Consider the following 27,838-nt stretch of genomic DNA (forward strand, 5'->3'; position numbering starts at 1 on the left):
TGCCGGGCGGGTGGCCGCGGGGTTTAAGCTGGAGCCGGAAGAGCAGCGGTTTCAGTGTCAGGGATTACTTTGGTGATTATGGCTCATCCTAGCCCAGTGTCGGCTGCTCAAGGAAACGAACGCTTCAGGTATCTTGAAATACCGTTTGTGTCAAAGGCAAAAAAAATGTAGAGGTCAACAGAGACCTGTGAACATCCTAAGAGAGTGTCCTTTGTACGTTTATAAAGAAGGGGAAGCGGAGTCTCTGAGTCCTCCTGCCGTTTCTCCGCGTCGCTGTCCGACGCTGACTGAGCGAGACCTGGGGAATGGCAGTTATTGGCGGCAGCTTTGAATGTTCCGCGCGGATCGCCAGTGGCGCGAAAAAGAGAAGCGGTTTCGAATTCCCCCTCCATTGCCCCGCTCTTTGGCCGCAGGACACCCCGCGAACGGTGTTTTAACCCCCTCCTCCGCCCCGCCATTGTCCAACTCCGTCATGATGCGTAATCCATAACCATTTTATTTTCCACTTCATAAAGTTTTCCCTTCATTCGAAACTGTAAACTTTTGCCTTCACTTATAAATGGATGTCTCATATTTGTACATCAATAACTTATCCGATTTAATTAAAAGAGTTATTTTTTTCCACTTGTATTGCACAAGGAAGGTCCCGGGTAGATGGAGGGAAAAATACGGCCGCCCTTGGGGAGGGCGGGAGAGAGAGATCGAGATCGTGTTTCTCGTTTTCCTCCTTCAGGTTTTATCTCGGCCGAGCTTTGTCTCAACTCGGACTGCTTTCTGTCCCCCATTCTGACTACAGTTTTATTTTCCCTTCCCTCAGCAGGAGGAAGCCGCCGCCATGTCGTTGGTCCGTGGGCAGGAAACGAGGAGCCGACGGCAAACTGCGGAGAATGGGCGACTCGGACTCCACTGTGTTTGAGGATGAGATCAAGGAGTGGGACGATCCACCATCTTGGACAGATGACAGAGTCTCCAGGTTAGTGGCAAGAGGTTTAAACCTCGAGGTGGAGGAAAAAAAACGATGAATTGGCAGATCGTCGTCTTGACCCCTTTGTTGTGCATGTCCAAGAAAGGACTTCATTTGAAAACTGCATATCTTGTATTTTAAAAACTCCTTGTGTATTAATCAAAATGTTAACATCCCCCCCACCCCTTCCCTCTCCTGGGAAATGCTGGTTTCGACTTCCAGTTTTGATGTTTGAAGCTAGATTAGCTTTTCCATTGTCTCTTGAGTTGTGTTTGCAAAACGAATGTAGTTGCGTTTTGTAAGTACAAGTGTTCGCGATGTGACGAAGCGTGAGTCTTATGAAAAGACAAGGATGTCAGGCTGCAAAAGTGACATGATTTGCTCAGAAGGGAAGAAAAGACTTATCAGTGACCAGGAATTACGTTCAAGTCTAATTGCCTTTGGACGTTGACCTCTTCAGTATCTGAAGAATCCACGAGTGGTGCTGAACCATACAAATCTCAGGGAGAATATTCCCTCTTCTGGTCTTTGTGGAGGGAAACAGGTGATTGAAGCCGCTGAGGATGCTTGACCTAGGACACAACTCTAAAGATGTGAGTAGGGTATGTGGAATGTACTATTATAGAAAGGTTAAACCATCCTTTGGAATTCTGATAAAGTTGTCGTCAGAATTGAAATGGAAGTGTTGCCTGCAGCACCAGGTTTGAGACTAATATTAAATGAAATACACTCTTTTGAAATTTTCTGTTGAGAAAATATATCGCTAAAATTTACAAGTTATATAAGTTTTATATTGGCTTGTGAATCTACAACAGGATTCAAACCTTTAGATTTTTAGATCATAAAGGCTTTGATATAAAGAAGTTGATAACCGGTTCTTTTGTTTTTGAAATTCTCTTCCATCTCTTTGTGATGTCTGTCAGATGTGTTAATAGCTTTATTCAATTAGCATTTTCTGCTTTACTACTTTTTTGTAGCTTTTTGACAACCTGTTATAGGAGCGATATTTCTAAATCTGAGTTCAGAAAATGTTTACCAGGATGTTGCTGGCACTGGAGGGTTTGAGTTAAAAGGCTGGGATTTTTTTCAACTGGAACATAGGTTCAGGTATGATCTTTTTATAAAGGTCTATAAAATCATGAGGGGCATTGATTTGGTGAATAGCCAAGGTCTTTTCCCTTGGGTGGGGGATTTCAAGACTGGAGGGTATATTTTTAAGGTGAGAAAACAATTGATGGGAATGAGGAAAACTCTGCTCTTGCTGGGAGTCATCCCAAGCTCATTCGAACGGAAAAGGCCTGAAGGGAACCTAATTGAGGTGTGTAAGTTTGAGGGACGTGGACAAGAAATATAGGTGCTGGAAATGTGTTGCTGGAAAAGCGCAGCAGGTCAGGCAGCATCCAGGGAACAGAAGAATCGACGTTTCGGGCATAAGCCCTTCTTCAGGAATGAGGAAAGTTTGTCCAGCCGGCTAAGATAAAAGGTAGGGAGTAGGGACTTGAGGGAGGGGTGTCGGAAATGTGATAGGTGGAAAGAGGTCAAGGTGAGGGTGATAGGTCAGACTGGGGTGGGGGCGGAGAGGTCGGGAAGAAGATCTCAGGTTAGGAAGGCGGTGCTGAATTTCATGGATTTGACTGAGACAGGGTGGGGGGAGGGGAAATGAGGAAACTGGTGAAATCCGAGTTCATCCCTTGTGGTTGGAGGGTTCCTAGCCGGAAGATGAGGCGTTCTTCCTCCAACCGTCGTTTTGTTGTGGTCTGACGATGGAGTCCAAAGACCTGCATATCCTTGGTGGAGTGGGAGGGGGAATTGAAATGTTGAGCTACAGGGTGGTTGGGTTGGTTGGTCCGGGTGTCCCAGAGGTGTTCTCTGAAACGCTCTGCAAGTAGCCGGCCTGTCTCCCCAATATAGAGGAGGCCACATCGGGTGCAGAGGATGCAATAGATGATATGTGTGGAGGTGCAGGTGAATCTGTGGCGGATATGGAAGTTTCCTTTGGGGCCTTGGAGGGAGGTGAGGGGGGAGGTGTGGGCGCAAGTCTTGCACCTCCTGCGGTTGCAGGGGAAGGTGCCGGGAGTGGAGGTTGGGTTGGTGGGGGGGGTGTGGATCTGACGAGGGAGTCACGGAGGGAGTGGTCTTTACGGAATGCTGATAGGGGAGGGGAGGGAAATATATCCTTGGTGGTGGGGTCCGTTTGGAGGTAGCGGAAATGACGGCGGATGATGCGCTGTACATGGAGGTTAGTGGGGTGGTAGGTGAGGACCAGTGGGGTTCTGTCCTGGTGGCGGTTGGAGGGGCGGGGTTCAAGGGCAGAGGAGCGGGAAGTGGAAGAGATGCGGTGGAGGGCATCGTCGACCACGTCGGGGGTGAAATTGCGGTCCTTGAAGAAGGAGGCCATCTGGGTTGTGCGTTTTTGGAACTGGTCCTCCTGGGAGCAGATGCGGCGGAGTCGAAGGAATTGGGAGAATGGGATGGCGTTTTTGCATATTGAACTCAGCTATCTATAATTCCCTGTCCATACCCCTCAACCTTACACACTTTAGTCAGGTCTCCTTCAGGCCTTCTCTGCTCTAATGTGCTTGGGATTACTCTCAGCAAGTGGGGAGTTTTTTTTCTCATGCCCGTTGACTGTTTTGCCAAGGCTCTTTGCCACGTTGTCAATTGTGACCTCCAGTTAAGAACCGTCACACTGTCCTCTGCAGTTGAGCTCTTTTGTCCATCGTTTAAACCAAGACTGTAAATGAGGTCAGAAGCTCAATGGACCTTGCAGAGCTCAAACTGGACATCTGCAAACAAATTATTGCTGAGCAGTTGTTGTTTGAACTAATGACCCCTTTCTTTGTGTTACTGATTGAGATTAGACCGGTAAGGTGGTAATTAGGCTGATTGGATTTGTCTTGCTTTTTGTATACAGGACATACGTAGATAAATTTGCAAATATGAGGAAGTTGCGTTGGTACTGTAGCAGCTTAGCTAGAGGTGTGATGTTTTGGAGTAAAAGTCTCCAGTACTTTGGCAGAATATTGTCAGATCCATGGTCTTTCCACTATCCAGTACTTTCAACCATTTGATACCTGGAGTTGAATAGAATTGGCTTCTGCAGGAGGTCATGATGGAGCAATCACCCGTGTATGTGGGTAACAAGATTGGATGGTTGGCAGTGAGGAATGTCCTCTTAGATTAAAAGAGAATATAAGGGTTTGGTCAGATGGCAGATGGAATTTAATCCAGAACAGTGCGGTGATGCACTTTGGGAGAAATAACAAGGCAAAAGTACTTGATGGATGACTGACAGAGCAGAAGGAAACTGAGGAATAGGGGCATCTTGGGGTGCTTGTCCACATATGCCTGAAGGTGGCAGAACAGTTAATAGGTCATATAATCTATACCACATGTGATAAAGACCTAGGAGCAGGGAGCTTATTGGAACTGGACTGGACTTCGGTTAGGCTGTAGTTGGAAGTAGTGTGTGCAGTCCTGGTCACCAGCCTACGAAAAGGAATGTTGTACTGGACTGGGTATAGATAAAAATTCACCAGGATGTTGCCTGGACTGGAGGATTTCAGCTAATGAAGAGGGACTCGATAAACAAGTTATTTTTGTTGCGAGCTGAGAAGGCCTGATTGAGGGGCATGAACAGGGAATATAGAAAGGAGCTGTTCTCCTGACGTGTAGAGTCAATCGAAAGGAGGGGGGGGGGGGAAATACCTTTTTAAGGTGAAAGGCAGCAAGTTTAGAAGGAATTTGAGGAAATATGCTGATTCACCAAGAGGGGGGTGATGGTCTGGAATGCATTGCCAGGGAGGGTGGTTGAGGTGGGAAACCTTTTTTTAAAAAAATTATTGGATGAACACTTGATGTCATAATATTCAAGGCTGTGGCCCAAACATTGCAAGATGGGGCCAGTCTTGTCACTGTGCAGGAACAACTTAACTTCGGGTGTGATTAATTCTGGAGCATAAGTCTTCTATTACTACCAAGATGTTGGTATGGTCTAAAACCTTTTTCTGATAACTTTTGATCAGGAGATGTTTCTGAGAATGAACACTTCCACATAGTCTAGTTGTTTTAGATTACTTAGTGTGGAAACAGGCCCTTCGGCCCAACAAGTCCACACCAACCCGCCGAAGCGCAACCCACCCAGACCCATTCACTACATTTACCCCTTCACCTAACACTACGGGCAATTTAGCATAACCAATTCACCTAACCTGCACATTTTTGGACTGTGGGAGAAAACCGGAGGAAATTCACGCGGACACTGGGAGAATGTGCAAACTCCACACAGTCCGTCGACTGAGGTGGGAATTGAACCCGGGTCTCTGGCACTGTGAGGCAGCAATGCTAACCACTGTGCCACCGTGCCGCCCAAAAAGTTGTGTTAGCTTGCATCTGTGCAGTGGATTCTGTAAAGTCATGGAAGTTGTCATCAGTGACATCAGGGAGCCCTCCCAAAACTGGCATCAAGGGCAATCTCTCCATGGAGAGTTGGAGTCTTACCTGACACGCAAGAAGGTGGTTGTTGGAGGTCTGTCACCTCAACTGCAGGACAGCTCTGCAGGAGTTCCTCCTTTGGCCCAAACATCATCAGATTATATTCCCTCTGAGAAGGTCAGACATGATGATTGCACATCAGAGAACAGTGTTCAGCACCATTTGCAAATCCTCAAACTGAAGCAGTCTGTATTCAAATACAACAGTGCAACATAAATAGCTTATGGGAATTGAACTGGCAGCTTTAACAACATAATCTCTTTTCAGAAAAACCCAGTTTTACTGTGAAAGATGCTACTGCTTGATTCTCTGTCTCCCTTTCGCATGATATGTTATGTCAAAAATTATCCTTTCGCCCAATGCTTTATTTTTAAAATAGGTAACTGCTTATTAGGTCTAAGTCTGAAGAAAAGACTTTCTGTTTTCACAGAAGTTTAATGCATGAGTTTTAAAAGAAATGACTTGGTCTTCTGTTTTCTTCACGCAAATGACATTCTTTCCTGTCTCTTTATTACTAAAGTATTTCATCTCTGACACCTTGATAAATGTGAAATTTATTTTTAATGTGCTTTGAGAATTTCACATAGAACTATGATCTAAATCTTGTTTCATACAAGTGCTATGATCCAAAATTGGCTTGCAAATGAGAGGCAAAGTTGGAGGGACATATTTTTGTGATTGGAAGCCTGTGACCAACAGTGCATCACAAGAATTGGTGCTGGGACCTTTGCTATCTATTTAATGACTTGATTGTGAACGTGGAAGGTACACTTGTAAGTTTGTGGATGACCAAAACTGGTGTCTTTTGAGTGAGGCGGATGGTCTTGGCCGATAGTTGATATTGATCAGCTGGTAAATTGGGTAGAGCAATGGCAAATAGAATCGAATCCATTGTGTGAAATGATGCATTTTGTGATGCCTAACAAGGTGGTAACAGCCTGCTCACCATACACAATGAATGGCAGGTCCCTGTGGAGTACTGACAACCTCTAGGATCTTGGTGTACAAGCCCATAGATCCTTGAGGTTGTCAGCATAGGTAGGATAGGGTGGTGAAGATGATATATGGAATCTATGCCTTCATTAGTCACGGCATAGATTATAGGAGCAAGGAAGTCTTGCTACAATTTTATCTAACATTTATTTAAGCCACAGGTGGAATATTGTGTGCAGTTCTGATCGTCACAGTATCAGAAGGTCATGATTGCACAAAACAGGGTGCAGGGAGATTCACCAGCCTGGGATGAAAGGGCTCTTGCTCTTGCTCTTGCACCTGAGACTGGACAGTGAAGTTTTTGGGACAGAGGAGGCTGAGAGGGGGATCTGATTGAAGTTTACAAAATAATAGGAGGCAAAGACAGGGTGAATCATGGTAGATGCATTGAAAATCAGAGGGCATAAGTTGAAGATGAAGAGTAAGTGACTTAGAGTTCTGAAAAACCTTTTAACCCAGAAGGTAGTAGAAATATGTGCTTGAAATGGTGGTAGAGGCAAGTGTTCTTGCAGCATTTTAAAAGCATCTGGATGAATACTTAAAATGCCAGGGCAGAGGCTATGGACTAAATATAAGTCAATGGGATAAGTGTAGTTTGGTGTGTGTTGGTTGGCATTGACGTGGTGGGCTGAGGGGCCTATTTCTATGCTATGACTCCAATTGTTGTGTAACTAACTTTGTGACTATTTGCTTCACGATTAAACTGTAGTTTTTGAAATTTTAAAATTAATGTTGCAGGTAGATTAAATATTAGATTTTAGAAACCCTGCTGCCTACTTTTTGTTACTGATTACTAGCTGTGTCTGATGCACCTTAACTGGATTGCCTGGAATTGATTCAAGAAATTATTCTGTCGGGAGTTGAAAATTGCAGATATGACCTGGGGTTGCAGCCAAAATAATCGAATGAAACTAGTGACGACAACGAATAAGGGGCTGCACTGCAGTGATGAGATTAAGTGTGGGTTGTTTTCTAATGTATTTATAACTTTGACAGTTCTAAATGAAACATTAATTCTTAAACCAAATTGTGAGATGTGGTCATGTCCTAGGGAATTTGGCTGCTTATATCAACTTGGAATTAAGGCATCTATTCAATTTGGAAAATGTTACGTTTATGTTCAGGTAAAGCCTGTTCTAGCATAAAATGTATTTCTTGGGGTCAGTCATGAAACTGAGTTGACAATTCTCCAGTACTTTTAACTGGAAACTCTCAGTTCTATCAAATGTTGTCAAGGTTTTGTAATGAATCATTAATTTTGTGGCCAAATCCATTTAACAGGGAAAAATATTTAATTTTAAATGGCTATGTTAAAATTCATTTCTTCCAGTTTCACAACACCAGAAGGTGACGGAACCGTCCCCAGATGTGGTTCTGCAGATTGGGGTACTGCAGTTGAAGATGAAGAAACTAGACAGATTGTTTATCGTGATTTGAAAAGGTTTGTACACTTTTAGTTTGCAAACAGCCTTTCTGGAGGGTCTGTCAAATGTTGCAACTAACTTGTATATTATATGGCTCTGTGCCTTTCATTCCCTTTCATTCAATATTTTCTTAGCCTCTTAAATATTCCTACAATAATGGTCCTGCATTCTGGATTGCTATAGTGAGGAAATATAACTCTCATATTTTCAAAGAACTTAAATGATTGTTTGCAGTTATGCAATTCTCATTTTAGAAGTTTATGTATATCCTGTATAAATTCCAAATATTCCATGCTTTTCATTGCAGTTGAATAGATGAATCAGTGTTAGTATGCCAGATATAGCAAGTAATCAGGAAAGTTAATAGAATGTTTGTGTGGCTCATTTCAAGAGGAATGGAATACAAGAGTAAGGAGGTCTTGCTTCTGTTGTTGGGTATTGAGAACCATAAGGCTGTTCGCACAAGAGTCTGAGTTGTATTATTCAAGTCTTCCATTTCAACTGCTGGTGAGAGTGGCACTCTGGAAAGTGCAGGTACAGGGTTTTGGGAAGACCACTGCTGGAGTACTGTTTACAATACTTGTCACCATATTTACAAAGGATGTTAATACCTTTTAAAAGCAGTTCAGAAAAGTTTAATAGACAGATACATGAAATGAGCAGATTGCTTTGAGGAAAGGCTAGGCCTGTATCCTCTATATATTTTAGAAAAGTCAGAGGTGACTTAATTGAAATATACAAGATCCTGCGGAGACTTGACTGGGTGGTTGAAGAGATGTTTCCTGTTGCAGGAGAATCTAGAACTGGAGATCATTGTTTTCAAAGTAATGGGGTGCCCATTTAAAACGGGAAAATTTTTTTGAGGATTATCTTTGGAATTCTCTTTCTCAAAAGGTAGTCTACACAGAATCTTTGTGGAAGAAGTAGATTCTTAACTGCCAAAAGGATGAAAGAATATTTGGAGGACTGCACCGTTGAGGTTAAAGTTAAATTAGCCATGATCCTATTGAATGACAGCATGCTTGAAGGGCTGAGTGACCTGCTATTGTCCATATGTTTTGTATGTAGGTTACATTCCATGCTTACTAACCACAGCTGATCCATTGGTTTACACAGGAAAGTAATCTGAAGTCACTCGGCTAGATAAATCTGACTAATTATTTATCAGGTTTTGCTCATAATTTTTCATTCTACATTGGAACCATTAATTTTATAAATGATTAACTATTAGGTAATAAACAGGTAATTTTAGCCAAGCTCTGTAGCTAATTAATGACATTCTTAAGCATGACGTCGCCAGAAACATTAATTTGAAGTCATTATGTAGTCTCTCATTCCTGTGCTAACTGCCTCCTGGTTCTCAATTGCTGGCAGTATCCTTTCACACTTTCTGTACAACTGTTGAGTTATGGGTTGATCACTGAAAGTTATTATCCACTAAGCTCTTCGTCTTGGGTGTGCACTGCATTAAGGCCAGCTGCAGTTCCATAACCTGGAACTTGCTTCTCCAGCTAAAAACATGACCTGTACATGTAGATGTCCAAGACATGAGAAATGTCCTGGATTTCACAATTGGAACAGAATTTGCTTTTCTTAGTTGACTCCCAATTTGTATTGATAGTTAATGGTTAAATCTTCAGACTTAATATCCTCCCATGCCAGCTGCAGGGGATTGGAGGATCTACTTGAATTCGACATAGCTGGAGGATTCCTCCATAGAATCATACAGCACAAACTGCCTGTTTTGATCTCTTCGGGACTGTTAATATTTTTTAAATCTATAAACCAGCCTATGCCACAAGATTCATGTCTTTTGTAGGGAGGTGATGGCATTGTTGTTCAACTATTAATTCAGAAACTCAGTAATGTTCTGGGGTCCTGGGTTTGAATCCTGCCATAAATTTCAGTTCAGAATCAAAATAACCTGGATTTAAGAATCTACTGATGACCATGAAACCATAATTTATTGTCAGAAAAACCCAGCTGGCTCACAAGTGACCCTTCACAAAAGAAAATCTGCCATCCTAACCTGGTCTGGTCTATGACCAGACCCACAGCAATGTAGTTGACTCTCCACTGCTCTCTGAAAAGTCTCTAGCAAGCCACTCACTTCTATTAGTCTCTATGAAGTCTCAACAAAAAAATGAAACTGGATGGACCACCTGGCATTGGCCTGGGAATTGGAAAAGACAATGGCAGAAACGGTTCAGTTGACCCTGCAGAGTCCTCTAACTAATATTATAGTGCCACATTGGGAGAGCTGTCTCTCAGACTTATCAAACAGCCTGACAGAGTCATACACTCAATGTCCCAGACCATCGCCATCACCATTCCTGGATATGGCCTGACCCACCAGCAGGGCAGACACAGCAGAGGTGGTGTAACAGTGGTATACTGTAGAAAGGGAGTTTCCCTGAGTCCTCCATATTAACACTGAACTCTATGAAGTCTCATGGCTTCAGGTTAAACGTAAGCAAGGAAATAACTTGGATACAATGTACTTTCCTCAGCTGATGAATCATACTTCTCGGTTGAACACTGAAGGAGCACTGAAGGTGGCAAGGGTGCAAAATATACTTAGGCTTGGCAGCTTCAGTTTGAACCTCCAAGATTAGCTTGGCAGCAGTACCACTGATTTGAGTCCTACAGGACGTGGCTGCTATGCTGGGTCTGTATTTGGAGGTGAGGGGAAAGCATATTTGACTGTCCTCCATTTATGTTGTGACGTTATTGCTGTGCTAAATGGAACCGATTTCAATAAATTGAGCAGCTGAAGACTGGACATTCATGGGCCATAGCCAACAACAGAATTGTACTTCAGCACAATCTGCAATGTCATGGCCTGGCATATCCCCCACTCAACCATTACCTTCAAGCTTTGGATCAGCCCTTGTTGAATGGAGAGTGCAGGTTAGCATGCTAAGAGCAAACCGAGGCATACCTAAAAAATGAGGTGTTAACCTGGTGAAGCTACCAAGCAAACTACTTGAATTCGAAATAGCATAAGCAGCAAGTGATAGTTTAGTGATCCCACACTAATGGATCAGATCTAAGCTCCATAGTCCTGTCATATCTAATCATGGATGGTGGAGGACACTAAACACTAGAGGAGGCTCCACAAATATTTCCAGCTTCAGTGATGAAGAGTGCAAAAGATTTGGTTGAAGCATTCATAGCAATCTTCAGCCAGAAGTGCCAAGTCCATCTCTGCCGCCTCCAATGGTCCTCTGCATGACAGATATCATCTTCAGCCAATCAATTCAGTCTACATGGTACATGGTTGTGCTCCAGAATCTGTTTGTATGGGATTGCCGCCACTTGCAAATTCCCTTCTGAGCCACTCGCCATCCTTGGAAGTATATTGGTGTTCCTTCACTGTTTGTCAAAATCCTGAAACCCTACTGTAATGGCCTTGAGTCAACCCACATGTCGTGTGCAGTGGTTGAAGAAAACAGCTCACCCCACCTCAATTCTGTTGACTCGGAACAGTCAACGCCCAAGTCCCATGAATGAATTTTTAACAACAAATTTGTATGTAAGAGTACATCTATAAAGGAGGCACTTGAGCAGTTCTCCACCCTGCTATCATTATTAGTTCCCTTGCAGAATCTTGAAGGATCATTGTTTTCTTTTCCCTTTTGAAAAACTCAAAAGCTAATTAATGCTCCAGAGTTCAATATGATTTATCTCCAATGTTGTAGTTCACCAAAATTCAAGATTTCATAGGAGTCTTTCCATTTAATTTTGGTTAAATGACCTTCCAATTTATTTTTTATTGACCTTTAAATGTGAATTTCACAGCTTGAACACTTGTCTTCCTTCAGAGTAAAGCTTCAGAGAAACTCACTCCTTCCAATAACCACCTACTGTGATTTCATAAGACCATAAGACATAGGAGTGGAAGTAAGGCCATTCGGCCCATCGAGTCCACTCCGCCATTCAATCATGGCTGATGCGCATTTCAGTTCCACTTACCAGCGTTCTCCCCGTAGCCCTTAATTCCTCTAGACAACAAGAATCTATCAATCTCGGCCTTGAAGACATTTAGCGTCCCGGCTTCCACTGCACTCCGTGGCAATGAATTCCACAGGCCCACCACTCTCTGGCTGAAGAAATGTCTCTGCATTTCTGTTCTGAAATGACCCCCTCTAATTCTAAGGCTGTGTCCACGGGTCCTAGTCTCCTCGTCTAACGGAAACAATTTCCTAGCATCCACCTTTTCCAAGCCATGTATTATTTTGTACGTCTCTATTAAGTCTCCCCTTAATCTTCTAAACTCCAACGAATACAATCCCAGTATCCTCAGCCGTTCCTCATATGTTAGACCTGTCATTCCAGGGATCATCCGTGTGAATCTCCGCTGGACACGTTCCAGTGCCAGTATGTACTTCCTGAGGTGTGGGGACCAAAACTGGACACAGTACTCCAAATGGGGCCTAACCAGAGCTTTATAAAGTCTTAGTAGTACATCTCTGCTTTTATATTCCAACCCTCTTGAGATAAGAGACAACATTGCATTCGCTTTCTTAATCACGGACTCAACCTGCATGTTTACCTTTAGAGAATCCTCGACTAGCACTCCCAGATCCCTTTGTGCTTTGGCTTTATTAATTTACTCACCATTTAGAAAGTAGTCATGCTTTTATTCTTTTTGCCAAAGTGCAAGACCTCGCACTTGCTCACGTTAAATTCCATCAGCCATTTCCTGGACCACTCTCCCAACCTGTCTAGATCCTTCTGCAGCCTCCCCACTTCATCAGTACTACTTGCCTGTCCACCTAACTTCGTATCATCGGCAAACTTCGCTAGAATGCCCCCGGTTCCCTCATCCAAATCATTAATATATAATGCGAACAGCTATGGCCCCAGCACCGAACCCTGCGGGACACCGCTGGTCACCGGCTGCCATTCTGAAAAAGAACCTTTTATCCCAACTCTCTCCCTTCTGTTAGACAGCCAATCCTCAATCCATCCCAGCAGCTCACTTCGAACACCATGGGCCCTCACCTTGCTCAGCAGCCTCCCGTGTGGCACCTTATCAAAGGCCTTTTGAAAGTCTAGATAGACCACATCCACTGGGTTTCCCTGGTCTAACCTACTTGTTACCTCTTCAAAAAATTCCAACAGGTTTGTCAGGCATGACCTCCCTTTACTAAATCCATGTTGACTTGTTCTAATCAGACTCTGCTCTTCCAAGAATTTAGAAACCTCATCCTTAATGATGGATTCTAGAATTTTACCAACAACCGAGGTTAAGCTGATTGGCCTATAATTTTCCATGTTTTGCCTTGATCCTTTCTTGAACAAGGGGGTTACAACAGCCATCTTCCAATCATCCGGGACCTTTCCTGACTCCAGTGTCTCTTGAAAAATCTCAACCAATGCCTCTGCTATTTCCTCAGCCACCTCTCTCAGAACTCTAGGGTGTATCCCATCTGGGCCAGGAGATTTATCAATTTTAAGACTTTTTAACTTTTCTCGCACTATCTCTTTCATAATGGCAACCATACTCAACTCAGCCCCGTGACACCCTTTAATTTTTGGGATATTACTCATGTCTTCCACTGTGAAAACTGACGCAAAGTACTTGTTAAGTTCTCCTGCTATTTCCTTATCTCCCATCACTAGGCTTCCTGTATCAGTTTGAAGTGGCCCAATGTCTACTTTTGCCTGTTGTTTGTTTCTTATGTACTGAAAGAAACTTTTACTATTATTTCTAATATTACTGGCTAGCCTACCTTCATATTTGATCCTCTCATTTCTTATTACACTCTTTGTTATCCTCTGTTTGCTTTTGTATCCTTCCCAATCTTCTGATTTCCCACTGTTCTTAGCCACTTCATAGGATCTCTCTTTTTCTTTAATACATTTCCTGACTTCCTTTGTCAGCCAAGGTTGTCTAATCCCTCCCCGGTTAATCTTTCTTTTCTTGGGAATGAACCTCTGTACAGTGTCCTCAATTATACCTACAAACTCCTGCCATTTTTGCTCTACTGTCTTCCCGGTTAGCCTCTGCTTCCAGTCTATTTTAGTCAGTTCCTCTCTCATGCCCTCATAATTACCTTTATTCAACTGTAACCCCATTACATCCGATTTTGCCTTCTCCCTTTCAAACTCCAGAATGAACTCTACCATATTATGGTCGCTACTTCCTAAGGGTTCCCTTACTTTAAGATCTTTTATAGAGTCTGGTTCATTGCAAAGCACTAGGTCCAGAATAGCCTGCTCTCTTGTGGGCTCCATGACAAGCTGTTCCAAAAAGCCATCCTGTAAGCATTCCATGAATTCCCTTTCTTTAGATCCACTAGCAACATTATTTACCCAGTCCACCTGCATATTGAAGTCTTCCATGATCAATGTAACCTTGCCTTTCTGACATGCCTTCTCTATTTCCCGGTACATGTTGCGTCCCTGGTCCTGACCACTGTTAGGAGGTCTATACACAACTCCAATTATGTTTTTTTTTTTGCCTTTGTGGTTCCTCAATTCCACCCACACAGACTCCACATCATCCGACGCTATGTCATTCAATACCATAGATTTAATTTGTTCTTAACTAACAAGGCAACCCCACCCCCTCTGCCCACCTCTCTGTCTTTTCGATAAGTTGAAAAACCATGGAGGTTTAACTGCCAGTCCTGACCCCCCTGTAACCAAGTCTCTGTGATGCCTACTACATCATAATCATTCACTATTATCTGTGCCATTAGTTCATCGGCTTTGTTATGAATGCTACGAGCATTCAGGTAAAGTGCCTTAATGCTAACTTCCTTATCATTAGAGATGTTGGAAGTCATATGTCCTAAGTTATCCTTGCTTTTTACTGCATTCTCAGTCTGCCTCAATTTTAAATCCGCCTGGAAACATGCTATCCTGCTGCTTATCTTGCCATTTACCTCCATACTCCCTGTCGCTTTCACTTTCCCTTCCCCCCCCACTCAGAAGTTTAAAGTCCTACTGACCACCCTATTTATCCTCTTCGCTAGAACATTGGTACCTGATCGGTTCAGGTGGAGACCGTCCCAACGGTACAGATCCCCCCTGTTCCAAAACTGATGCCAATGCCCCATGAAGAGGAATCCCTCTTTGCCACACCAATCCCTTAGCCACGTGTTTTCTTGCCTAATTTTCTTGTCCCTATGCCAATTGGCACGTGGCTCGGGCAGTAATCTGGGGATTATGACCCTTTAGGACCTGTGCTTCAATTTCCTGCCTAGTGCTTCGTAATGCCCAAACAGGTCCTCCACCCTAGTCTTGCCTATGTTGTTGGTACCAACAAGGACCACAACAACTGGATCCTCCCCCTCCCGCTCCAATATCCTTTCAAGCCGGTCGGAGATGTTTCGCACCCTGGCACCGGGCAGGCAACACACCATGCGAGACTCCCGATCCGGCTTGCAAAGGATACTATCTGTCCCCCTAATAGAATCCCCTATAACCACTACTTGTCTATTAGCTCCCCCCTCTTGAATGACCTTCTGCACCATGGTGCCTTGGTCAGTTGGCTCATCCTGTCCAGAGCCCTTTTCCTCATCCGAACAGGGAGCAAGAATCTCGTACCTGTTGGACAAGGTCAAGGGCTGAGGCTCCTCTACTCCTGAACTCCGGTTCCCCCTACCTGCCTCACTTACAGTCACACTCTTTTGTGCCTGATCACTAGCTGAATGTGAATTACTTAATCTCCCAGGTGTGACTGCCTCCTGAAACAAAGCATCCAGGTAACTCTCCCCCTCCCGGATGTGCTGCAGTGTTTGAAGCTCAGATTCCAGATCATCAACTCTGATCCGGAGTTCTTCCAGCAACCAACACTTGCTGCAGATGTGGTCACTGCCGTTCACAATGGGATCAGCCAGCTCCCACATCATACAGCAACAGCACATCACCTGGCCAGCCATCTCTGCTTAGTTAGTTAATTACTTACTTTGTACAAGTATGAGTTAGAATACCTTCTGATACCTCTCTGCTATAGTTTTTTTTACCCTAAAAAGGGACTTGATGTATACACACACAAAAAAAACGAAGTAAATTTTTAACTAGTCCCTGGTAAAGAAATAAAAATCCTTACCTTAAAAGATTTCAAACTGCAGTGAGGCTATTGTTTTCTGAACTTTGACTGCAAAAAGGTTTAACTGTTTTTGAGGGGATTGTTGATGTTTGTTCAGGTGATAATGGGAAGAATTCTTCCATCAGTCTATTCCTTTCCTAATTTGTTTCATATTGGATGCCAGGCTGTGTCACAGGCAATAGATCTTTCACTTGCTCTTCAGGTGTAGGTCTGGCTTTATCGGTTTCCAAGGAGTTAGAAGCTACAAAGGACCCAAAACTAACAATCTTTTAGCTGCTTCTTTCAGCCAATCTTGGCTGTTGGTTATGTGCTGACAGATTCAAAGTAACTCTGAACAAACAAGAGCTTATGTTTTCTGATGGCCTGACAGCTCTATGCCTGGAACCCTCAATCCAATCGAGTGCATCAGAATGCTCAGATTTAAGGTTTTACTTGAGAAAAGTTATTCAACTGATCCCATTCTTGCCACTCCACTCCCAACGACATCACCTCAGACCTCTTTCCATAGATCCTGACCTGACACCACTGGACAGACTCCTCTCACTAGCACCCCTGTCCCCTATGAGACCTCATTTCACCCTCCCCAAGGTACACTCTGATCCTGCTACCTGGCATTCTACTTAACTACTCTCCCAGCATCCTAACATCACACTTGCCTTAGATAGCTGCTGTCAAATGACAAGTACTAAGTAGCTGTCTGGATCTTTACATTTTAGAATATGACAGCTGATGGCTGTAAAAAAAAAAGATGAGGTTAACCTTTTCTCTGACAGTTCTACACCATGAAATAACTGTCAGAATAGAAGAATGGCTGTGCATTTCTGAAGGAACTCTGATCAGAATCTTTCGAGACATTCTGACATCCCTTTTTTTTTAAAAAAGGGGGATGGAGTGTTTGGCAGGGTGGCAATCTGTGATAACTGCTACTTGGAAAATCCAGCTTATCATCTTTGAACACCATCCATGGCCATGTTTCACTGGTAGAAATGCAAATTACTGTTTTCAATTTCAAAGTTTTCCTTAATTCTAAGAACATGTGAATAACTGTCTTTTTACTGAACTGCAACCTTCATGTCTCTAGCTTCTTGGCTAAATGAGGCCACCTGCTTTGAAGTTCTTGTCTGTCATCCTGGTGAAGATTGGGCCCCTATTGAGAGAATTAAGTGTCGTAAAATCTAAGCTTGTTTGATTTTCTTAGCAATGCCCATTTTCTACAAAACAAAATACTGAATACTAAGATGTGTTCGAGAACGTGAATTATTAACTGGATATTTGCAACGCCTATTTGTTATAGAATACCAGTTAGTATACCTGGACCTTAAAAATTTTGGATGACGTTGGATTGCTTTGGATTAAATCCCAGATGTTTGTTTTTAGATTAGATTCCCCACCGTGTGGAAACAGGCCCTTCGTCCTAACAAGTCCACACCGACCCTCTGAAGAGTAATCCACCCAGACTCATTCCCCATATTTGCTCCTGACTAATGTCACGGGCAGTTTATCATGGCCGATTCACCTGACCTGCACGTTTTTTGATTGTGGGAAGAAACTGGAGCATCCGGAGGAAATCTATGCAGACACAGGAACAGACAGTCACTCAAGGGTGGAATCGAACCTGGGTCCCTGGCACTTGAGGTAGTATGCTAACCACTGTGAGCCACCATGTTGCCCCTGATTTGACAAGGAAGAGAGCCGTCACTTGGCTGATCTTGAAAGATATTCTGCTGGATGCACCCTTTAAACTTTAGAAAGCAATTTTCTTTATAATTTGTATTTTAACTTTGTGCTTGGATAGTTGCCAGCAGGGGAATTGAGACTTGGCCTCTACCTCTGTGGCAGATGTTGGAGATTAGAGTTGAGAGCATGGTGCTGGAAAAGCACAGCAGGTCAGGCATCATCCATGGAGCAGGAGAATGTGTTGCCTGACCTGCTGTGCTTTGCCAGCGCCATGCTCTTGACTGTACCTCTGTGGGCCTAATAAAACTATAGAATTGACTAATGGCTGTGAGGTTCTCTTTTTAACAAATAAAAAGGCTGCTGGCACCAATTTGTGTTGCTGTAAATCACACGTACATATCTCTAAGAGAAGGAGAGCAGAGACATGATCCAGAGGAGGGAGAAATTGAAATGGAAGGGGTAAGAAATCGGGACCCAGGGTGACTGTTGGGATCTGGGAGAGGCCTTTCTGCCACCTGGGCTTCCTTGTCTCTGTGTGCACTAGCACACACATCCATTATCTCCTCCTCACCATAATACCTGGTGTTGTCACTCTAAGTTTTGGGAACAACCTGGATAGTGAATTCAGTAAAATCCTTGGAAAATATACAGTCTTAACTTCTGTTATCGCTAGATATTGATCATATTTAAATTGTATTGTGAGTCGTCCATTATGTGAAGTAATCCAAATTGTTTTTAGAACAATGTCATGTGAACAACTAAAATGTACCACCACGCTTTGACATCTATACATCTTGTGAAAAACCCACATGAATGTAACACAACTCAACAAGTTAAACTTCGCGAACCAAATTGGCAATGACCACCAGGCATGCTCAAGCACTAGGCCTGGGCACTGAATCTGATAACTAAACTATGTAGCTTTGGCCTGATCCCCTTGAGACAGGAACAAACTGAGTCAAGGGTGGTGATAACACAGAAAAATTGAAATCTAACACTGAAATTAAATGAATAAACATGTATGATAGGGTCTTGTGGGGGGGGGCAGGGGGGAAGAAACCCAAATTTTGAAGGGGAAAACCTAGCATCACAGGACCAAAAGTAGAAGATCTAGGTGGAAAAACAGGAATGGAAACATTTATTGTACCCCAGTAAAAAATTGCATATGCAGTACCACACTTCCACATGAAGTCAACATGATCACTTGTTCAGAACTGTGCTGTTCCCCAAATGAACATGTGCATGGTTGCCAGTGTCAGTAAACATTGCTTTAAAAAAAAAGAAACTGTAATATGTACCCAACATTTTGGTTAATTTGGAAAATAAAAGTAATGTTTTATTACAGCTAACTTGTTTGCCAGTAAACCTAATCTTGCCACTACCTTGTGAATTGCTTTTGGAGCAACAAAGCAACCCATGCATTGTGTCTGGGGTTTATCCATGAAGAATATTACTAAACCTGTCCTTCCATTACAATTGCTGTGTCTGGTCCTTGCATTTCTCAGTTGCTTTCACCTTTTATTGTTTTGATGGGAAGTCTGTTTTAAAGTCTGGTCAAGCTCTATTTTTAAAATAAGTTGCCTTGTAATAAATCCAGAAGTTGATCTTTAAACAGGTTTTTTGTTTTAAATGGGCACCTCCTGAAGGAATGGTGTGATTTGAGTTGAACAGATTCCATTTTTGTTAATGGCAAGCTATGCTTACCTGTATTTGGAGCTTTAAAAAATGAAAACTTTTTTTATTCCTATAGGATGTGGGTGTCACTGTCGCATAAGCCAGGATGAGTAAGGACTGTATTTGTCCTTCCCAAAGGACATCCTTTTAAAAGAAAAACTGTCTTGTATGTTGAATGACCTATGGTTAATTTACTGAAACTACATTCTATTCCAGACATATTGCTTGTATTAGGTTCCAGCTGCTGTGGTGAGATTTGAATCTTTGTCTGCAGCCCAATAACCTTACCTCTAAGTTACTGTTTCAATGACATTACAATTATATCACTACTGTTAATCATTATATTTTTCAATTTGAATTTATTCTTTCAGATACAAAAGACGTCTCCTGCTCAACGATTTTAATGATCATGAAAAGGGTTACTCTTCTGAAAGGTATAGATGAAGTGTTTACAGGATTAATAATACATGCTTGATCACAATGTACTACACAACAATGTATTACAAAGTTTTTCCTCATGATATTGAGACTAAAATCAAATAATTAAATTTCATTCCAAAATGAAGAGATGAAGGTAGAATGTTTGAGATGGAGTTTTGAAATTTCAGTTGCGTGCTACAAACCAAAGAAAGGATTTGCCTTGCTGTAACCTCTGCCACAGTGCAGTATCCCCTGCAGATGTTTACTAGCATTTCCTGCTTTGAGTGTTAGAGTTCCTTGATTACATGCAGGTTTATATTGTTTCTCCTGCAAGATAATTGAGAATGGGATTTTATACACCTGAGGCTTTATATCTGTAATCTTACCATGTTGGGCTGTGGCATCTGAAACTGGTTACTTTTTTCTAGTTTGGGATTTTAAAACTGGGGAAGTTTTTTTTGAGTTGGGTTAGAGCATATTGATCACAGAATGGTTACAATGCAGAAAGAGGCCACTGTGTCAGCACACAAAGAAATGCATTGACTGTCTAATTGGATTTTTTTTCCTTCACTAATAATGTCTTGATTTGAGGATTAGGAAAATCTCTTAAATCTCTAATTACTCATTTTCAGCTCGAGTGGCTCCAGAGAATCATTGGCACCTTCAGAACTTGAAACTGATGAAGTAGTATTGATGAGAAGACAGAAGCAAATCAACTATGGAAAGAATACTATTGCATATGATAGATTCATTCAGGAAGTTCCCAAGTAAGATCTAATACTTTTTAAAATTCTTGCCCAAATATTCTTGAAGTTAGATTTTCCTTTTTGGCCAGGCTTGGAGTTGGGATAATTTAAACTCAATTGACATTGACCATACTTGATTATCTGTGGTAAAGCAAAAAACGTTAAAGTTTTTTAGTTTGATCCAGAGGTGACTGGTCTATAATGAATATGACTGAGACTGCTACCAAGAAAGCATGACATAAAAATCAAAAGAAGTGTGAATGCTGTAAATGAATCAAAAATAAACTGCAGGAAAAGCTAAGGAAATCTGGTAGTATCTGGTGGAGAGAAATCAGTTAATGTTTTGGATCAAATGATCCTTCCTTTTTCTCTCCACAAATGCTGCCAGATCTCCTGAGCTTTTCTAGCAGTTGTGTGTGTTGCTGGAAAAGCACAGCAAGTCAGGCAGCATCCGAGGAACAAGAGCATTGAAGTTTGGGGCATTAGCCCTTCATCAGAGCTTTTTCAGCAAATTGTTTTTGTGACCAAGAAAGTTTATCTGTGCTTTTTTTTTTAATGCTGAAGAATCATGATCTTGCTCAAATTATTTGTTATAACTAGTCAAATGCATTGTAAAACACTTGGTATTTGGATAATATTCCCAGCTTCTTTCTTTATATAATCACATGGCTCAAGTTAGTCAGAATCGCTCTCAATGGATCCTCTGAAGAGGGAACAAATTAAGTCTTGACATTCCTGAGAAATAATGGAACCCATATATTGGGTGCATTGTTTTCTTGCAATGCTTAATCTAAACTAATTGAAACTTCCTGTTTCACAATGAACCTATTTTTATAATACATGTAGTGTAGAAGAATCAGATGTTTCAGAGAGGTTGGGGCTTTGGAAAATAGATATTGAATGAAGTATGGTGATAGGCAGAGGACCAAAGAGACTTTGGAAGATCTGTATTTTAAACATTAGAATCGAGCAGCAGGAGTAGGCTATTTAGCCCTTTGTGCTTGCTCCACCATCTAGCTCATCAGTTGGTCCTTTTTTTTTTTGCCCCCCTCCCCCCCACATCCTTTTTTTGGTCCCTTTTTTAGTCCGAAGAACTATATAAGAATCTTTCTTGAAAGTCTTGTGTTTCAAATCCCTCGGCCATTTCCTATAACAGGGAAAGGTCTGCAGGCTCGCCACACTCTGGGTGAAGAAGTTCCTCCTTATCTCTGATCTAAATAGACCACCCCTTAACAGCAGACTGACTCTGATTATCAAGAGCATCCTTCCTGTGTTAATCCTGTCTAGATTTGTTAGAACTTTCTAGGCTTCTGAGAATTCTCTCGTGAAAATATATGATGACTGGTTGGGGTCCAAGCACTGATCCTTGCACTACCATACTAATCACTACCTGTCACTTGGACAAAGACCCACTTATTTCCAATCTTGCCGGTTTATGAACCAGTTCTCCGTCCATTTCGGTGCACAATGCTCCATGCCCCATTTGAGGTTTAAGTATCTGAGAATCCTGGAGATGGGACAAATAGAGCAGTGTTCGTATTCAAACAAAACTACAGTTTTGAGACTGGGGACTCTGAGGCATTAGGATTGATTGGTATGTAAATGGATCCTGATGCAAAGTCTGATGTGAACTTGTTTTTGGTTTATCTTCAATTGAGTATGGAGGATGGGAAATCAGTCAAGACATGACTGGGATAGTCAGATTTGGAAGTGTGATCTTCACTAACAGCTGGACTGATCTAGGTGATGTTATAACATGGTATAAAAGGAGGCAATTTGGTCTGAGGTCTAATTAAAAAGCCTCCCAGATGTTGAAGATCTAAGATGAAAGTCTGATAGGATCAGAGAGAGAATGTGACAAAGGTACAGTAACTGGAGATAATTATGATGGACTTGAGTGAAGCGAAGTTTGGACAAGATACAAGAGCGGATATTGATAGTCTGTTTGAATGTGCAATGCAAGTGTTGAGGAAGGTGGTGAAGCTGGATGTGCTGTCAAATATGAAATGAAGGTTGGTTCTACCAATGAACAGCATATAGGTGAAGAGGGCTCAGAACTTCAACCCCACAATCTTCCAGTCTGACCAGATTTTTAAATCCTTTGCATATGAAGAGTTTGAAATTATTCTGATTTGGCTCAAGTGGTTCATTATACAACGACATGAATGAATAAAACAGAACATTACACAGCAGAAGTCTTTGATTAAATCATGGTTTAAAACTGTTTCAGTAGATTAAAACTCAGTCCCATCGTGAGTATATATCCTTACACTCACAACAAATAGCTGTTAAAGTCCTTAGAAAATATAACAAACACATTCAGTGATTTTGTAGTGCATCTAAGAGATTGTAGCCTTTTCCTGAATGTATCCATTTAAGATGAGGACTAATTAGAGGTATTCATAACACTCCAATAGTATACTGCGCACAGTATGTCTTGTTTAATAATAGCGTCACTTTATCTTGTTGTCTTTTGATGGCTAACTTTAGATGAATATGGAATATGCTGTTGATTTATACATTTTTAAAGCAAGTTATCTTTGTGGACTTGTAAATTCTTTCTTTCAGACATCTTCGGAAGCCAGGTGTTCATCCAAGGACTCCCAACAAGTTTAAGAAATTCAGTCGTAGATCCTGGGACCAGCAAATTAGGTTGTGGAGAATTGCACTGCATGCTTGGGATCCACCTGCTGAAGAAGGCAGTGATTTACAAGCAGTGTATGTTCAAACTTATTGGGTATCAGTTTGACTAGAATGGAAGATCTTTGGGGTGCAGTTACAGTTATTGGTTTAGATTTTGAAATAAATTGTCCAGAATCCATTTGTAGATGGTGACCTTTTTGTGAAATAAGGCATAAAGTTTTGTCTCTAGTTGATGCCTACTTGGAATGGTGGGTTGAGCATTATGGTAATATTGCATTAGTTACAAATGCTTAAACTGCAAGCATCTTAGAATCCTCCTATGTCTTTCAGTACAGAGTTTGACTTTGATATGGAAACTGAATCTGTGAACAGCTCAAGTGAGAGTCGAACAAGCCTCCATGATGAAAGAGGATGCACTCCCAGTAACACACGTGCACCATCTCCCCAGGTAAACAAATCAATCTTAAATCTAAAGGATAGCTTGGTGATGAACTTCCTATGTGGATACAATTGATAGGGCAAATGAATGTGTGGCTAAGTAGCTGGTGCAGGGGGCAAGGTTTCAGATTTTTGGATCATTGGGATCTCTTCTGAGGCAGAGGTGACCTGCACAAGAGGTATGGGTTGCCCCTGAACTGGAGGGGGCCAATATCCTGGCAGGGAGATTTGCTAGAGCTACTTGGGAGCCAAAGTAAGGACCGTTCCCTTCAACAGTCCTTGGTTTGTGCTACTCTCCCAACCAATCCCCAAACCTTCAGCTGCAAATCCTGCTGGTCCACCACCCCCCTCACCTCCATCCAGGGCCCCAAACCTTCCTTTCAGATGAGACTGAGCTCCACTTAGCCTTTCTTCCAACCAGATTTACTGCATCAGGCGCTCCCGATGTGATTTTCTCTAAATCGGGGAGAGCAAATGTAAACTTGGGGAACAGTTCAAACATCTCAGCCCGGCCTGCAGGGACTGACCATACCGTCCAGTCACTGCCCACTAAATTCCCCTTCCCACTCCCTTTCTGGCATGATCCCCATCCTTGCCACAACAAACCAAACCGCACGTTGGTGGAACAACACATCTTCCACCTAGGCGGCTGACAGCCTGGAGCACTCAACATTGCATTTTGTTTACCAGCCACCTACCAGACTGATTCCTCCCATTGACTAAACAGGTCGTACCCTCTCCCTGTCTTCACTTATCCCGTCTTCACTTATCCCAACTTCACCAATCTGCTTCCGCCACCCTCTTTATCTGCAGCTCCCCTTAGACACACCCCCAGTCCTGAAGCAAAGTTGCGCCCAAAACATCGACTTCTCCGCCTGCTGTTGCTGCCTGGCTTGCTGTCTCCTGATTGTCTATGGAAGTTAGACTAGGCAGACAAGAGCACAGCAGGGAACGAGGGAAGATATAAGTTAAACTGCATATATTTCAATGCAAGAGGCCTAACCGGTAAGGCAGTTGAACTCTGCATAGATGGAAATGTGGGATTGGGATATCGTAGCTATCACAGAAACCTGGCTGAGGGAGGGACAGAATGGCAGCGCAATGTTCCAGGGTACACACCACCTCTTCTCTCCTTAAGGGAAGAGGGGGAGTGGTGTTTTTGATTGGGGATAACATTACAGCACTAAAGATATTCCTGAGGGATTGTCTAGTGAAGCTATATGGATGGAGAAATAAGAAGGGAGCAATCACTTTAGTGTTGTACTATAGGCCCTGAATAGTCACTGGAAAATTGAGGGGAAATATATGTAGCGAGATCACAAAGCAATAATAATATTGTAATGGTAGGCGACTTTCCAAACTTGGCTGGGATTGCCAAAGGGTTTGGATAGGGAGCAATTTAAGTATATTCAAGAAAACTTTCTTTCTCAATCTTGTATGCAGATGGCCTGACTGCGAAGGGACAAAACTTGATGACTACTTAAATGGGAAAAAAGGCAGACAAATGACTGAAGGGTTACTGAGGGAGCTCTTTGGGACCAGAGTTCATGATTCTGTAGTTTTAAAGTAGTTTTGGAAAAAGGATACATCTGGTCCAAGACTAATATTGATATTAGGAATTTTCAAAAGTTGATGGAGTGTATTGGGACACCTGGAAGGGGGGAGGCTTTCAAAAGTGAAATAATGAGCGTCCAGGGCCAGCATGTAGACTGAGAGGAAGACTGTGTAGAATTTCTAAGTAACTGACAAATTGAAATGGTCAAATAGGTGACAGATGAAATTCAATGTAGACAAGCGGGATGACACACTTTGGCATGCAGAATGTGGAGAGACAGTATACAATAAGGGGTACAATTCAAAAGGATGCGCAGGAGCGGAGAGATTTGGGAGATCAAATAGAGTGGTTTTAAAAAGAGAATACAGCATTCTCTGCTCCATTAATGAGGGCATAGAGTCCAAGAGCAGGGAGGTTAGACCCATTGAGTTTTACACAATACCTAGTGCTACATTAGAGAAGGGTGTGAATAAATTGGAGCGTGTGCAGAAGAGGCTTAAGAATTGTTCCAGAGATGAGATACATCCGTTAGGAAGATAGATTGGAGAGGTTGGGACTATTTTGTGTGGAGATCAGAAGGCTGAAAGGAGAATTGATTTCAGAATCGTGATCTAGATAGTAGATATCAGGAAGGCTTGAGGGAAGGAGAGGAAAACTGGTTCCCACTTGTAAAATGACCAAGAACCACAGCATGCAGTTTGTTTTGCCAAGGAAATAGATGTGAAGTGAAAGCAGAAAAAGAAGTTCGGGGTAGTGCAGATCTTGAATGCAATGCCTGAAGTCTGATGGGAACTGGTTCAGTTAAGGCATTCAAAAAGGCATTAGATGGTTTAAATAAAAGCAGTGTACAGGGTTGTGGAGAAAGGCAGGAACTTAGCTCCAATTTGAAGCTTTCAAGAACCAGTGCAGACATAATGAACTGAACACCACCTTTTTGTGAACTGTAATAACCTTTTATTCTTTAAAACAAGTGCTGCTCATGCATTCAAGACTCTGATCAGCAACTTTTAGAAGCTTTGTGCAGAAACTGAGAATTTTTACTTGTTTATGAACTAGTTATTTTAGGTCAACCCCACCCCCAATGATTCCATCAAAAACTTGCACATAGCAGTTGCTCTGCTGGTTTGCATCCATTTTGAAAAAAATTACATTTCTTTGCCAGAGTCTCAGTTGTGGTGAGGTCTTCACAAATTTGATTCAGCCTGCCCCTTAATGCCTAAAGATGAGGGGAATAAGGAATGATATGGGAGATGGGTTGGGCAATGTTTTTACAGATCTCTGACATAGCCCAGTATGTGGTGTTGGTGAGAAATCTTGTTTTTTCCTCTGAAGTTACAGTATCAAATTACATTTCCAGCAAATGACTTCATGTTTTATTTTTAGATATCATCCTCGACTCCAACCAGGGAATTTGTCTACCCTCATGTGGGCAAGGAGTTTGATTTGCAAGCTTGTCTAGCTGAAACCAATGAAGCTGGTTCTTGGCTAAACTAAAGGAAGCTACTTGCTGTTGAGAATATTATCTTGATGAACCAGGTCTACAAATGCTGTGGTGATCTCAGAACCTTTTAAGGAGTTTATTGTATTTTGCTTTGCCCATATTGTATGCCACTTTGTGTGGATTTGTCTGTAATGTGCAGTCTGGCAAATCCATTAATGTAATTGCTTTTTTACCTTTGACAGAGTGCAGTGGGCAAGACAGTGTCTAAAATCCAATGTTGAAGTTCAACATTTTCCTCAAAATAATTTACTTGAGTTAAGTTGACTCCCTTCTGTCCTCCTCTCTCCTCTTTCCCCCACCCCCCCCCCCCCACCCCCCACTCCCCTGAATGTCTTTGACATATGGCTATCTCAACAATTGAGGCATGTGATTGGAGTTGAGATTACAGATTTGAGCCTTTTCTATTTCTATGGAGGTGGGAATATGAGAATTAAGACTATTTCTGACCAGTAGTTGTTAGATTACTCCATTGTTATGTTTTCAGTGTTTTATTCTTGGAGCAGAGTCAGTTATCTTGATGGAAATCAAATGGAATGGCTGCAAATTGCAACAGTTTCCCATTTGACATTGAATAAAGTTAATACGTTTTAAATCTTGGAAATGTTTGACTTGTGAATTTTAAAATACTGTCGCTGTTTGCGATTTAAGAGATCTGCATAAAAGTAATCCACTGACATATGTCTAATTTCCTAATGGAAGACTGTAATACACTCTTTTGTACTGATTTTATTTTGTATTTATAGCAATTTGTTGTGCATGTATCCAGACTCCACTTAGATATTGTAGACATTTGAAATGATTTGCTATTAGAATACAAATTGTTGAACTTAGCATTTTTAATATTTCTATTTTTTTGTAAATCTGCAGCTGTACAATAAAACTTTAATTGCTTACATTGGCTTGTTTTTTCTCATTTCATTGAATCATAAGTATTTCAAAATGGTGCTAGATAGTGGTGAACCCAGTTGAAGCTTTTCACAATTTTACATGTATTCACTGTAAAATATACATGACAATAAATTATCCAGTTGGTCATTCATAGTTTTGGGTTGCGCACACATTTGTCCTGACTTTGGGCAGTCACAAATCTGAGTAGATTGAAATGGAGAAGCATCTAGTGAAACAAGTTGACCATGTAACTGACTGACTGTGGAATGAGTATTAAAAAGACAAAGTGCTAGAGAAACTCAGCAGGTGTCACAACATCCATATGGAGAATGTTAACATTTCAAGTCTTAAAATTT

At 41.9% G+C, this 27,838-nt stretch overlaps 1 protein-coding gene and 1 long non-coding RNA gene across 3 annotated transcripts in view; one reads left to right on the forward strand and one right to left on the reverse strand.

The window, feature by feature from the left end:
* On the forward strand, nt 1-27,489 carry slbp (stem-loop histone mRNA binding protein). Of its 2 annotated transcripts, XM_043709655.2 has the most exons (8): nt 1-128; nt 818-973; nt 7,782-7,892; nt 19,663-19,725; nt 20,344-20,478; nt 23,026-23,175; nt 23,431-23,548; nt 26,477-27,489. In XM_043709655.2, exons 1-8 carry the CDS (start codon nt 79-81, stop codon nt 26,585-26,587), a joined length of 894 nt encoding a protein of 297 aa, XP_043565590.1. In that variant the 5' UTR covers nt 1-78; the 3' UTR covers nt 26,588-27,489. The 2 variants fall into 2 exon arrangements, with proteins under 2 accessions (XP_043565590.1, XP_043565666.1); XM_043709731.2 differs by lacking the exon at nt 23,026-23,175.
* The window catches only part of LOC148152231 (uncharacterized), a 43,939-nt gene continuing 17,247 nt past the window's right edge, over nt 1,147-27,838 (reverse strand). Inside the window, exons 3-4 of the long non-coding RNA XR_015758342.1 lie at nt 5,465-5,645; nt 1,147-1,536 (exon numbers count right to left, since the gene is read on the reverse strand). This is a non-coding gene — a long non-coding RNA (uncharacterized LOC148152231). The remainder of the gene's footprint in view (nt 1,537-5,464; nt 5,646-27,838) is intronic.

The sequence above is a fragment of the Chiloscyllium plagiosum genome, unplaced genomic scaffold (genome assembly GCF_037043375.1).
Source record: "Chiloscyllium plagiosum isolate Xiang-an unplaced genomic scaffold, Cpla_swu_hap1 HiC_scaffold_1, whole genome shotgun sequence".
NCBI classification, from domain to species: Eukaryota; Metazoa; Chordata; class Chondrichthyes; order Orectolobiformes; family Hemiscylliidae; genus Chiloscyllium; species Chiloscyllium plagiosum.

Bases quoted from the DNA above. Each gene is read 5' to 3' on its own strand.
- slbp (XM_043709655.2), top strand. From the start codon at position 79: ATGGCTCATCCTAGCCCAGTGTCGGCTGCTCAAGGAAACGAACGCTTC. The intron at 20,479-23,025 runs GTAAGATCTAAT...TCTTTCTTTCAG, and splicing joins TTCATTCAGGAAGTTCCCAA to ACATCTTCGGAAGCCAGGTG. The intron at 23,549-26,476 runs GTAAACAAATCA...TTTTATTTTTAG, and splicing joins CACGTGCACCATCTCCCCAG to ATATCATCCTCGACTCCAAC.